We start from the raw sequence: 15023 nt of genomic DNA on the forward strand, positions 1-15023 counted from the left end.
CGCATGGCTGTCTAAAGGAAGAGGCATTTACGGTCTTTTAACAGCCTTAGATGGTCTCACACATATCTATGGTCTCACACCCACGGTAATCACACAATCCAATTTACTACCTTGGACCTTGGATAATGGGACATCTGTGAAGAGATGAAACCCACCCGGCCTGCCAATTAGATCGGCCTCACTGCTTTTTGTCATTGTGTCTATATGTGACAACGTGTGTTTTGTGTGTTTACATACATACTCTTTACTTTTAGTTCCTCATTCCTAAGGGTAAATCTGTCAGGGATTTTATTCTTAGATTTTTATTTAATTTTTTTTAATGTTTAATCATCCCTGTAATCCTGCAGGAACTCAGTATGTGGTCGTGGATTGAACTGCAGAATAATTTCAAATGTAAAAATATATATATATATATATGTTGAATACAGCTAATTCAGATTCAGATTCAGAGTTTTATTTGCCACATGGAAACAATACAATCATAGAGTTTTTCATACAAAATCATAAATACCATACCATGGGCAAAAGGAGCAGGAAGAAGAATAAATCTTATAGTTACCTACCTGCCCCTTATTCCTAAACTAAACAAGTATTTACTTGATGGTCGGTGTACAACCTAATTTACACAAAATAATCATTTATACCATGTACAAAGAAACAAACAATAATAATAATAATAATAATAATAATAATAATAATAATAATAATAATAATAATAATAATAATAATAATAATAATAATAATAATAATAATAATAATAATAATAATAATAATAATAATAATAAAGAAGCAAGAAGAAAAATAATAAAGAAGAAAAGAAAGAAAAGAAAAAGAAAAGAAATTCCATAGTGATAACCTAATTCAACCACGTGATCAGATATGAACGATGATGAAACCAGAAAGAATATGCCTGGAATGCAATGCAACTGAGATAAACCCAGTTTCAACCTGACTTGGTATTTAGTTTGCACTGATATATCGATTCATCTTCTTTTAGTATGTACACTTTTCGTTCTGATGCTCTGTTGATATAGTCCCGTGAATGAACAACAACAGTCGGCTGACTGTAAAAGTGCGTGCTATATTCCCCTGGGAGTGAAGCGCCTCCCCTTTAAGCGCGTGCTCGGGGCTCTGGTTGGGTTTCTCTCGCGCCGCCTCCAGTCTAGTTGCTCACTTTGCACGTTTGCCATCATCTGTCGTTTCGTGGCGGAACTCCGTTCTATTTCAGTGAGACGCGACGCGGACAGGCAGACAGACAGGCTGTTGTTTTCTATCATACTGTCGTTCTTTTCAGGAACAAAGGCGCATTTCAAATACAAGGTTATTATCGTACTTTCCTGTGTTTCTTTCTTGCCGTCAACATGAAGAAACGTGGAATAAAGCGCTCGTATCGAAAGTGAATCACTGAAAAAAGGTCGGTACTGTTACCATCGTACTACAGCGCAACGCGCTCTCTAGGACCTATAAATACAGGTCTTTGTGTTTTATAAACTCTTTAAATAACTTACTAGCACTGAGTGCTAAAAGAAAACATTGGTTTTTCAGTCTCTGTTTTTATTTTATTTTATTCAATTTGTTCCAAACTTGTCTTTACTGTACGTGGTAAAATATACACTATGTGTGTAGTGTAACGTTTAAAAAGAGGCTCATATTCATTTATTTTGTTTCATGTTTTTCTTAGGACACACTTGCCTTGCCTCTATAGTTGCCTTGCCTACAGTATAGTATAGTTGTTCGATATTTACTTTCACTTCTATCTTTGAGTTAATTCAGGCTTTATTACATGGGCGTGCATCTTCTTAATTGCAGCTCTTGGGGTATAAAGTCCAGGCTGTAAAACAATGGACGGACAGATCAAGCCCAGCTGTTGTAGGCGATCATTGCTGCGTCTGTCTGTAGTGCCGACCGTGTGTGTGCGCGATGCTGCGCCACGCACTGCGTCAGGAGACAGTTAGCGTCTTGCGCAAAGTTTATGACGAGGGATCGCGACCTGTAGATTATTATTACTGTTTGGTCGGAAGACCTGCTATAGGAGAGAATGGATCGATTTGTAACAAGTGTTCTCACTTGATAACTTTTCAGGGAACACACACACACACACACACGCACGCACACACACACACACGCACGCACACACACACGCACACACACGCACGCACGCACACACACACACACACACACACACACACACACACACACACACACACACACACACACACACACACACACACACACACACACACACACACAGAGAGAGAGGGCTAATCCAATCTTTCCATTCCTTACCTATAGCTCACACTGTCCATGGGGGGATAATAAGAAATCAGGTCAAGCAACTAACCTCTTGTTGTTTGTCTCCGCAGCCTCCTGCCCCCCCCCCCCCCCCCCCCCCAGCAGAGCAGCCATGGCCAAGTGGCTGAAGGACTACCTGAGCTTCGGCAGCAGGAAGGTGCCCCCTCAGCCGCCCACGCCGGACTACAGCGAGAGCGAGATCCTCAAAGCCTACCGGCTGCAGAAGAACCTGGACTTCGAGGATCCCTACGAGGACTCGGAGCAGAACCGGTCCAGGAGCGAGTCGTCCTCCGGGGGGAGCGTGATGATGGACCCTTCTTCTTCTGCGCCCCCCGCGTTCGGCTCCTCCCCCATGAAGTTGGCCAGTCTGGACGTGAAGTCGCCCAAACACAGACTGATCAAGGTGGACTCCCAGGAGCTGGGCCGCACCAAGATCCTGCTCAGTGCCGTCTCCCTGGAGGACCAGCAGGAGCCCGTAAGAGCTCTCTCTCTCTCTCTCTCTCTCCGTCCTCCTTCCCTTGGCCGTTCATTTTTTTTTTTTATCTACTTTTTCTCCGCCCTTTTTTCTGTATTTTTCTCTCCCATCCCAATTTAGTCGTTATGCCAATTCCCTTCCTGGTCGTTGCGCGCATTTCCCCCCCACTCGCCGGTCTAGGGAGGGTTGATAGAGACTATCACATGTCTCCTCCGATACACGCGGAGTCAGCCAGCCGCTTCTTTTCACCTGACAGCGAGGACTCTCACTGGGGGAGCGTAACGTGTGGGAGGATCACACTACACTTCCCCCAGATCCCTTCCTCGCTGAGCAGGCGCCCCGACCGACCTGTAGGAGTCGCTGTTTACAACGACCAGGATACACCGCCCCACCGGCTTCCCACCCGCTGACTCTGCCAATTGTGTCGGTATGGACGACCGACCAAGCCGGACAGGCGCTTAGTCCGCTGCGCTACCCGGCCGCACCGCCTTGGCCTTTCATTTCTATATTCATACAGTGAAGATATGACACCATCATGTGGACTGGAATGTTCATGGTTCCTGTCTGTCCTACATGGGAGGGTCAGGGGTAGGAGGAGGAAGAGGAGGGGTAGGAGGAGGAAGAGGAGGGGTCGGGGGTAGGAGGAGGAAGAGGAGGGTCGGGGGTAGGAGGAGGAAGAGGAGGGTCAGGGGTAGGAGGAGGAAGAGGAGGGTCAGGGGTAGGAGGAGGAAGAGGAGGGTCGGGGGTAGGAGGAGGAAGAGGAGGGTCGGGGGTAGGAGGAGGAAGAGGAGGGTCAGGGGTAGGAGGAGGAAGAGGAGGCTCAGGGGTAGGAGGAGGAAGAGGAGGGTCAGGGGTAGGAGGAGGAAGAGGAGGGTCAGGGGTAGGAGGAGGAAGAGGAGGGTCAGGGGTAGGAGGAAGAAGAGGGTCAGGGGTAGGAGGAGGAAGAGGAGGCTCAGGGGTAGGAGGAGGAAGAGGAGGGTCGGGGGTAGGAGGAGGAAGAGGAGGGTCGGGGGTAGGAGGAGGAAGAGGAGGGTTAGGGGTAGGAGGAGGAAGAGGAGGGTTAGGGGTAGGAGGAGGAAGAGGAGGGTCGGGGGTAGGAGGAGGAAGAGGAGGGTCAGGGGTAGGAGGAGGAAGAGGAGGGTCGGGGGTAGGAGGAGGAAGAGGAGGGTCAGGGGTAGGAGGAGGAAGAGGAGGGTTAGGGGTAGGAGGAGGAAGAGGAGGGTCGGGGGTAGGAGGAGGAAGAGGAGGGTCAGGGGTAGGAGGAGGAAGAGGAGGGTTAGGGGTAGGAGGAGGAAGAGGAGGGTCAGGGGTAGGAGGAGGAAGAGGAGGGTCGGGGGTAGGAGGAGGAAGAGGAGGGTTAGGGGTAGGAGGAGGAAGAGGAGGGTCGGGGGTAGGAGGAGGAAGAGGAGGGTCGGGGGTAGGAGGAGGAAGAGGAGGGTCGGGGGTAGGAGGAGGAAGAGGAGGGTTAGGGGTAGGAGGAGGAAGAGGAGGGTCAGGGGTAGGAGGAGGAAGAGGAGGGTCAGGAGTAGGAGGAGGAAGAGGAGGGTCAGGGGTAGGAGGAGGAAGAGGAGGGTCAGGGGTAGGAGGAGGAAGAGGAGGGTCAGGGGTAGGAGGAGGAAGAGGAGGGTCGGGGGTAGGAGGAGGAAGAGGAGGGTCGGGGGTAGGAGGAGGAAGAGGAGGGTTAGGGGTAGGAGGAGGAAGAGGAGGGTCAGGGGTAGGAGGAGGAGGAGGAGGGTCGGGGGTAGGAGGAGGAAGAGGAGGGTCGGGGGTATGAGGAGGAAGAGGAGGGTCAGGGGTAGGAGGAGGAAGAGGAGGGTTAGGGGTAGGGGGAGGAAGAGGAGGGTTAGGGGTAGGAGGAGGAAGAGGAGGGTCAGGGGTAGGAGGAGGAAGAAGAGGGTCGGGGGTAGGAGGAGGAAGAGGAGGGTCGGGGGTAGGAGGAGGAAGAGGAGGGTCAGGGGTAGGAGGAGGAAGAGGAGGGTCAGGAGTAGGAGGAGGTAGGGCTGGGCGATAAAACGATAACGATAATTATCGCAATATATTTTTCCTCTATATAGATATGAAACGTGGTAGATAATAATTTATTATTATTATTATTATTATTATTATTATTATTATTATTATTATTATTATTATTATTATTATTATTATTATTATTATTATTATTATTATTATTATTATTATTATTATTATTATTATTATTATTATTATTATTATTATTATTATTATATATGTTTTATTTGTATTTGTTTTAAAACCAGAGACAGTGGACAGACTTGTCTTTCTTGCCTGCAACTTAAAGTAATGGCTTTGCTTGTCCAAATGACAATACTGACCAAATTGAGATTTATTTGTCTCTTGTCCATTTATTTTGTTTGCTTTCTAATTTAAAATACAGTTTGAAACCTTTCTGTACACAGTAGGCTATGTGTGCTAGCAGAGCTAGTCTCCAGTCCCGAGTCACGGTGCACATGTGCGGTGGTTTGTCCACCAAAAAAAAACCTAAAGATAGAAAAGAAACTAGCAGAGCCAGAACTGTTCAACTTTGCTTTCAAACCAGCTGCAGCCTGAGAACTGGAGTGTGAGGGGCCGGTAGGAGGAGGAGGAAGAGGAGGAGGGGGTAGGAGGAGGAAGAGGAGGAGGGGGTAGGAGGAGGAGGGTCAGGGGTAGGAGACTACCTCTTCACTGTTGATACTGACTCTTAGGGCTGGGTACTGTTTTCGAAACCGGTGCCAGTACCGATACCTCCGATTCGTTACTGATACCAAAACAATACTTTTTTCTATGCCATACTTTGCTGAGTTATGTGTGCTGTCTGTGTGAGTCGAAGGCTTTGTTACATTTTGGATGATTTTGGATTGTGGTCGAACAGAAGATGTGTAATGCCACAATTTTTTTTGATACTTGATAGTATTGAAGCAATTCTATCGATTCGATATCATTGAATTTCGATACCCAGCCCTATTCTTGAGTCCCAAACCTTTGAGTAATAAGAGGACCGTTCCAGTCCATTGCCTTTACTGAATAGAATTATACTAGTTTGCGTCATTAAATGGCATTAAATGGCTTGAGATATAAAAACAATTTCTCCATGAGAGATCCATGAGAAAGTGGCTTTACATTGATTTCGGACATTTTACCCATGGCTCCACTCTTGGTCTCTGGCTTTAGTATTGGGGTAATTCTCCATTGCTGATGCCCTGTTTTACCCTGGTATCACAGGCTGACATCCAATACCTGTATCGTATTGGTCCATCCCAGAGGCATCATTCACCTCATCCCTCCTCATCTCCTCTCCATCTCTTAAGACAGCTGTATTGATCAGTCTCCACAAGCAAGTGACTGGTAATGCGTGTCAGAGATATGCATTGTTTCCATAAATCACATTTATGTCTGACCTGCCTCATAAATTTGCTGTCCAAAGATGGCTAATGGAGGAAAGCGTTATTGATGGCTTTGAGCGGGCCAATGAGTCAAGTGGGGGGGGGGGGGTCACAGTCTCTCGAGTTTATGTCCTCCCATAAATAATAAATGGGGTTTTGTTTAGCAGGCTGTGAGAGACCCCCACGTGGGCACGTGGTTTGGCCTGTATAGGCTACAGCGTGGGGTGATCATGTCAGAGGCCATGGACAGGCATAATTTACGCTACAGCGCTTTTGGTGCCATCCGGACCACGGATACTGTATGTAGTGGCTGTAGAACACGCCTGCACATCTGCTGAGAGAGAAGCAGTGGTATTATTACTAGGGATTGGGGCTTACACACTGATTCCGCTCTCACATTGAATAAGTTGAGGAGCTTATTTAAGCCCTGTGCGGTTTCACTGATGCTGTTAAATCCCTGTCTCTCTCTCTCTCTCTCTCTCTCTCTCTCTCTCTCTCTCTCTCTCTCTCTCTCTCTCTCTCTCTCTCTCTCTCTCTCTCTCTCTCGCTCTCTCTCGCTCTCTCTCGCTCTCTCTCTCTCTCTCTCTCTCGTGGAAAACGTTACATGTGTGTGACTGACTCCTCCCGAAGTGCATTGAAGTCGAGGTCTTACTCTTGAGTCAAGTCGATAGCTTTGCTATGTGCCCCGCGCTGGAGTCATGCCGCCCTCGTTCATCTCCCATGGTCTGTGGAAACACTCTAATTAACATTGCAGATTCCCGTGCGTCAATAACCTGTTACAAAAGAAACATGGGAATAGATGTAATTTTGCCTAGGTGTGTGTGTGTGTGTGTCTAACGGGGGAGTTTGGGCTGTGTACGATAATGCGCCTTGCTTTAAATTATTGCCTTTGTTAGACAGAAAAAGAGAATAGCCTTGGGCGAGTACGTGTGTGTGTGCACACATGTGAATATGTGTCTGTGTATGCATGTGTGTGTGTGTGTGTGTGTGTGAGTGAGTGAGTGTGAGATTGTGTCTGTGTGTGTGTGTGTGCGTGCGTACGTGCGTGTGTGTGTGTGTGTGTGTGCGTGCGTGCGTGTGTGTGTGCGTGTGCGTGCGTGCGTGTGTGTGTGTGCGCGTGTGTGTGTGTGCGCGCACCATATGGCTGCCTTTGTAGTTGTCATGGTGCCAGTTGACCGCTGTTCTCCTCCTGTGCATCTACGGAGGAACAAATGCTCTCCCTCTGCTCTCCAACCAGCCAGCCAACCATCTCCCTCTCCATTCTCTCCTCTGGCGCACCAAGCCAACAGACCTATCATTTTCTGACAGGCCTCCTTCTCACTGCATAGCTTACTGCTCTCAGATGGGAGCAGATTGCCTTCTACTGGAGTGAACTGCATTGTGTAGACAAATTATAGCCTCCGAAATTAAACCGGGATATTTTGGGTGCGATCGCGTCGCTCTGGGTTTCGACCTCCTATTGTCGCGTGGATCAGATACAGTGAAACGCTGCATAGAGAGCACCAGGGGTGTGTCATTCTGCAAATCCACCAATTTGACTTTAGATTTTAAGATCTGCCATCATTAGACTATCGATATATAACAGCTGTTATTTACATTTTCAAATTCTACTTTAACCCTTTCACTAGCACACTACAAAGGGTTAACACTTTCACTACCACACTACAGAAGGTTAACACTTTCACTACCACACTACAGACGGTTAACCTTTCACTACCACACTACAGAAGATTAAACTTTTACTACCACACTACAGAAGGTTAACCTTTCACTACCACACTACAGAAGGTTAACCTTTCACTACCACACTACAGAAGGTTAACCTTTCACTACCACACTACAGAAGGTTAACCTTTCACTACCACACTACAGAAGGTTAACCTTTCACTACCACACTACAGAAGGTTAACCTTTCACTACCACACTACAGAAGGTTAACATTACCACACTACAGAATGTTAACCCTTTCCCTACCACACTACAGACGGTTAAGGCTACCGGTGAGCTAACGTTAACTAGCAGCTACACTGTATGTCTTCTTGATAAGTAATCCAGGCTACTGGTGGGTTTGCGTTAACTAGCAACTACATGGTGTCATCTTTGAGATGTTTATTTCTTTGGATATACTAACTAGGAGAATTGCAAACCTGCTTGTGTTTTCGAGGGTCGAATGCTCAGCTCATTCCGATAAATTTTTGATTTTGAATAGAAATCGTGACACCCCTAAGTGTTTGGATTAGGCTACACTACACTGGAATAGAGCCACACATATATTATTTTATAGGATTTCACACACGACTAAGAAATAAGAGATGTTGTACACTGTGGCCTCCAACCATCACCAGCCTTGATGAGCCGGTGTGATTGTAAATGTTCTGTTTCACCACTAATACACCGGTTACAAAACAAGTACACCAAATGATCAGAAAACTACACTTGCAAAAAAAAAAAAAAAAGTGTCAAGATTTGGAATATGCGTATGTACATTTGTGTGGGTATGTACGTATGTAGGTATGGACAGGTGCAGTTGTGTATGTGTATGTGGGTACACTTACTATACCTAAATGTAAAATGTTTTTGTTTGACACAATAAAGTATAAAAAAAAAAAAAGAAAAAAAAGAAAACTACACTTGCTATTGTTATGACATGTTTTAATGTGATTTTAGAGGTTCTGTGGTCCTTTTCTTTGCTAAGTTTCTTTTTTACCCTACGACCCATGATGAAACACAATGAAATCATATAGAACAATCCTGTCACTCAATCCTGTCTCCCATTACTGTCACTCATTCCTGTCACTCATTACTGTCACTCATCCCTGTTGCCGAAAGAGAACCTGTGATAGTTTGGGAGGAAACAGCAGTTCCTCTTCAATCTTGAAAACGTGAATTTTTGCTTCACCCCGACAGCAGCTGATGATGTGTTTGTGTGGTATGATTATTCTCCATGGATGAGTGGTATGATTATTCCTCATGGATGAGAGTGGTATGCTTATTCTCCATGGATGAGTGTGGTATGATTATTCCTCATGGATGAGAGTGGTATGCTTATTCTCCATGGATGAGTGTGGTATGATTATTCTCCATGAAGATAAGTGTGGTATGATTATTCTCCATGAATATGAGTGTGGTATGATAAGATTATTCTCCATGGATGAGTGGCATGCTTATGGTCCATGGATGAGAGTGGTATGATTATGGATGACTAAGTGTGTGTCTCGGCCCACAGGTGGTTCCGTCTGCTCCCATGGCAGGAGACACTGATTACTCTGATCCATTCGATGCTCGTCTGGACTCTGATCTGGGACCAGTTCCCTGCGAGAACAATGGCTACATGGAGCCTTATGAAGCCCAGAGGGTTATAACAGGTTAGTATCTCCTGGGCTGTATATTATTATTTATGACATCATGATATTATTATTACTAGTGGATCACATTGCTAACATACTATTACTATTACTATTATGTTTTGTCATCATATCCACAAATAACGGAAAACATAAATATACACAAATGCCACATTGCAGTAGTATGCAAGTCATTAAAACGTGTAAGTTCAATAATGGTGTCATCATTGGTCGGATATTATCTTCCTTCGATACTGCTCCAAATGACAAAGTGCAATATCAGCAACATCATAAAATAACAATATTGTTATTGATCTGTTATCTGTCTTGTGGGGTTCTTTTGTGTACCGCATTATGATGATATCAAACAGTGTTATTACAGCTCTGTCTTCTATCGATTACTGTCCTTACGGTTACATTAATCTCTTAAAATAATAACTAGTCTTCTGTAGCAGCACTGTGGTTGCAGGTCACTACCATATTCATATTCTGTAGTTGTTGGTTTTATAAATTAACCAACTAAATCTCTTGTTTGTATTGAAGAACTCCTCAGGTTCTGTAACTCAATATGTCTTCAGTGTCTTCAGTGTCTTTACTGTCTTCACTGTCTTCATTATCTTCACTGTCTTCACTGTCTTCATTATCTTCACTGTCTTCACTGTCTTCACTGTCTTCACTGTCTTCATTATCTTCACTGTCTTCACTGTCTTCACTGTCTTCACTGTCTTCATTATCTTCACTGTCTTCACTGTCTTCACTGTCTTCATTATCTTCACTGTCTTCACTGTCTTCACTGCCTTCACTGTCTTCATTATCTTCACTGTCTTCACTGTCTTCACTGTCTTCATTATCTTCACTGTCTTCACTGTCTTCACTGTCTTCACTGTCTTTATTATCTTCACTGTCTTCACTGTCTTCACTGTCTTCATTATCTTCACTGTCTTCACTGTCTTCACTGTCTTCATTATCTTCACTGTCTTCACTGTCTTCACTGTCTTCACTGTCTTCACTGTCTTCACTGTCTTCACTGTCTTCACTGTCTTCACTGTCTTCACTGTCTTCACTGTCTTCATTATCTTCACTGTCTTCACTGTCTTCACTGTCTTCATTATCTTCACTGTCTTCACTGTCTTCACTGTCTTCACTGTCTTCATTATCTTCACTGTCTTCACTGTCTTCACTGTCTTCACTGTCTTCACGGTCTTCACTGTCTTCACTGTCTTCATTATCTTCATTATCTTCATTATCTTCACTGTCTTCACTGTCTTCATTATCTTCAATGTCATCATTATCTTCACTGTCTTCATTATCTTCATTATCTTCACTGTCTTCACTGTCTTCACTGTCTTCACTGTCTTCACTGTCTTCACTGTCTTCATTATCTTCACTGTCTTCACTGTCTTCACTGCTGTAACTGTCTTCATTATCTTCACTGTCTTCACTGTCTTCACTGTCTTCACTGTCTTCACTGTCTTCACTGTCTTCACTGTCTTCACTGTCTTCACTGTCTTCACTGCTGTAACTGCTGTAACTGTCCACTCCACTGCGCTTTCAGTTCTCCACTGAGCCCGCGCTCAGATTCACACTACCGCCCGTCAGAGACGTCTCTATCCATCCCTCTCCCCCCTCCCTCCCTCTCCCCCCTCCCTCCCTCCCATTCTCTTTGCCTCATCCTCTCATCCTTTAGATCCCATCCATCGTTTTCCATTTGTCTCGTCCTCTATAACATCTCTCTCTCTCGCCCAGTCTGTCCCAGTCATTTAGCGATAAAGAGCGCCTCCTCTCTCTCTCTCTCTCTCTCTCTCTCTCTCTCTCTCTCTCTCTCTCTCTCTCTCTCCGTCTAAAAGGGTTCTCTCCCGCCCTGAGGGGCGTCTGGACGGCCGGCTAATCTGTCTCTCTGTGACTCCGTGTCCTTTTCTCTCTCGTGCCGTTGCTGCTGCCGTGTCCCGCGGTCAAAGGAAGTTCACGTCCTAGGCCAGGGTGAAAGATCTCATTCTTTTGTCCCGAGATCTTTTTCCTCCGTTGGGCAAATAGCCATTTGAGAGATTAGATTAGTGACAGTAAAGTGTTGTCGCGGCCCACTTCATGTTCTGTGAGCCGAGGCCGTCAATCTAGATCTCTCTGCCCGTCACCGCCCGTCTCTCTGTGTGTGTCTGTGTCGGCGGCGGCTGCTCATTACGCAAACATTGGCGGAGCGCCGACGCCAGCTGTGCGGATTGGCATAGTAATTATTCCTGACATAGAATGTCCCAGAATGACACCTGTCTGTGTGCTTTTCCCTTCCCAGAAATAAGATGCACATTTATTATGAAAAGTCTTCAGAGCTTTATCTGTCTCCCCGTCGTTTGTTGCTCGTCTGATTCTGCCACCGGTTTTGGTAGGTTGGGGTGAGAGGCTGTTGCTTGCAACACGCCAGTGGTGTGACAGTCATCTACATAAATAAACCATCCTCCTCCTCCTCCTCCTCCTCCTCCTCCTCCTCCTCCTTCTCCTCCTCCTCCTCCTCCTCCTCCTCCTCCTCCTCCTCCTCCTCTTCCTCCTCCTCCTCCTCCTCCTCCTCCTCCTCCTCCTCCCCCTCCTCCTCCCCCTCCCTCCATTCCACTCAATCTTCCATCACTTAACGCCTTTCTGTCAACCTGTCGTGTATTTTTCTCTGTCACGTTTCTCATCCATTTCTCATTTCTGGCCTGCCTGTTCTCATCTCTCCACCTCCACCTGCTCCACCTCTCTCTCCAGGCAGCCGGGGGGGGGGGGGGACGGGGGGGGGGCTGCTGGTGCAGGTAGAACAGCACCCAGCCACGCGGTGCCTCTTGTCTCAACGACTTAACATCAAACGCAGACAGCCCTCGCCCGCCTCCCGTCCTTGTTCTCCTCTCTCCTCTCCTCATCTCTCCCTCCTATCCCCCTCCTTCTCCCGCTCCTTCTCTCTCTCTCTCTCCATCTCCCCTCCTCCCCCTTCCTGCTGTAACCTCGGGGCCTTCCCCCCCCCCCTCTGGGCCTCCTCCTCTCTGTCGCCATGGTGATGCCGCGTTGTAGTCTGAGGGTTAAAGTTTGCCTCTGCCTTCCACGAACAAACCTGAACCATTTAGCCTCAGCGAGGTTTCTCTCTCACGTGAGCGAACTTCCCCGGCTCAGCAAGACTCCTGGCTGTGGACACAAAAAAAAGCCTACTCGTTCATTTTCCGCTCTCTCTCCCGTGATACAATATCTCCTGGGTTCTTTCTTTTTGTCCTCTTCTGGAGGAGTTAATAAGAGTTTCCCCACATCAAAGAGCTCCTGATTGTTGCAGCAGCAGCAGCTGTGAGACTCCCGCGACTATCGATGCGTCTGTTTGTCTCAGACATCTCATCTCTGGGCTTATTTGAGTAATCTGTGAGCTTTAGTCTCAGTGAAGGTCACGCCTCACTCCCAGCGGTGCAGTTGGTGTTTGTGGGGAAACATTTCTCCGTCGGTACACAACTTCTACCAATTATCAACCAATTATTATTTACACAATCATCGACGGGGGTGTTGTGATGGTGCCAGAAGAGGGGTGTTGTCTGTCTGCCGCGTCGACAGGGCGCTCCTCAGTGCCTGTCCCGGGGCTTGGTTAAGCCTCCCCATATGAGGCGCTGAGCTTGCGGCGAGCTGTGCAAACATAATCTGTCTCCCTCCTCAAATTCTAGTCGTGCGGGTGGCGCTCAACAGGCATTTTGTTTTCCTCGGTAGGAGAGGACATTCTGACCTCGTGTTGAGGGGGACCTCATTGTTGCGTGTCAATATCTTGTTGAGGGAGACCTCATTGTTACGTGTCAATATCTTGTTGAGGGGGACCTCATTGTTACGTGTCAATATCTTGTCAATATTAGGGATGGGTACCGAATTCGGCACTTTTAAGGGTATCGACCGAATCACGTCGGTACTACCGACTACCGATTCACGTGAGATCCACCGGTGCCACGTTTCGGTACTGCAAAAAAGAATATTACATTTTAAATTAAAAAAGTTGTTTAAGTCCAATGACGTCAACGTTTGGTTTACCACGAAACAAAACCTATGAAGTGTGCGGCACGTTCACGCGCACAATACACGCTTAACCTGGGATTTTACTTGATTCAACAACAACAAAGCAGTCGGGGCGATGGCAAGCCGAAACGGTCACAAAGCTAGATGCAGACAACGCTCGCAGCAATATTATATATTATATATTAACAAATTGTTCTAAATAAATAATACATACATTTTTTTTTAGACTAAAGTACTGAAAAAAGGTACCGTTGGGTACCGGTATCCATTCACAGGTACCGGTACCGGTATCGGTTCAAATGTGAACGGTACCCAACCCTGGTCAATATCTTTGCTTCCCAGTGTGTGTTCTGGTCCCCCCCCCCCCCCACGTATCAACAACGTACTGATTGGCAGTTTGAATTTGTGTGTGTGTGTGTGTGTGTGCGTGCGTGCGTGTGTGTGTGTGTGTGTGCGTGTGTGTGTGCGTGTGCGTGTGTGTGTGTGTGTGTGCGTGTGTGTGTGTGTGTGTGTGTGTGCGCGTGTCTGTTTCTGTGCCCGCGTCAGAGTTGCAGCGAGGCCCTGGCACGGGGGGGCGGGCGCGAGGCGGGGTGCAGCTCTACGACACCCCGTACGAGGACGAGCGCGGCCCGGGGGGACAGGGGGGGTACACGGAGCCCCAGGAGGAGGGCAAGGAGAGCAGCAGGCTGCCCCAGGACGACGAGAGGCCGGCGGACGAGTACGACCAGCCCTGGGAGTGGAAGAAGGACCACATCTCCAAGGCCTTCGCAGGTAACTTGAACCGGGAACACGGATCACCGCGGTGTGTGTTTCTTTTTAATATCGACAGGAAACAAGTCATTACTGATGAGCTATCGTTCCGCAGAAGAGAGTGGGAAAGAGAGAGAGGAAAGAGAGAGAGGGACAGAGAGAGAGAGAGGCGAGAGAGAGGAAAACAACCAAACAACCAAACACACCTGTTCATATTTCACTGACTCATACTCTTTGCACATAACTGCCCAATTGCACAGCCCTGGCCTATTCCTATTCCTATTTTATCTTTATTGTACTATATTCTATTATGCTATATTTAATTTAGTTTATATATCCCATTTAATATTATTCAACCTCTTTATTTACAGTTGTACAGCCTATATTTTATTTTATTTCATAATTATAATTCTATTCTATTGTGCTCAACTTAGTTCATATTTCATTTAATTTTACTCCACCTCTTTATTGTATCATCTGTCTGTTAATGTCGCATTCGAAAACGACCAAAGCAGATTCCTTGTATGTGAAAACTACTCGAGCAAATAAAGACCTTTCTGATTCTGATTCTGAAAGAGAGAGAGGACAGAGAGAGAGAAAAGAGAGAGAGGAAAGAGAGAGAGAGAGAGAGAGAGAGGAAAGCGAGAGAGGAAAGAGAGAGAGAGAGAGAGAGAGAGAGAGAGAGGAGTAGATCAGTGTTTCTGTGCGGGTCGGCGAGCTGGCTTAATTGAGCTGCATCTCGGAGGCGAGGAGGTCAAGGTGATAGGAGAATAAATC

At 46.5% G+C, this 15023-nt stretch overlaps 1 protein-coding gene across 1 annotated transcript; it reads left to right on the forward strand.

Moving 5' to 3' along the window:
• Positions 1-2397: 2397 nt before the first annotated feature.
• Positions 2398-14267, forward strand: LOC311247935 (SH2 domain-containing adapter protein D-like; the record flags this gene model as incomplete). Its single annotated transcript, XM_084338913.1, has 3 exons — positions 2398-2767; positions 9374-9512; positions 14043-14267. Coding segments are annotated over exons 1-3 (727 nt in total), but the record flags the coding sequence as incomplete, so codon positions are not given.
• Positions 14268-15023: the final 756 nt, after the last annotated feature.

This window comes from Notolepis coatsorum (assembly GCF_963971535.1).
Source record: "Notolepis coatsorum genome assembly, contig: SCAFFOLD_4108, whole genome shotgun sequence".
Taxonomy (NCBI): domain Eukaryota; kingdom Metazoa; phylum Chordata; class Actinopteri; order Aulopiformes; family Paralepididae; genus Notolepis; species Notolepis coatsorum.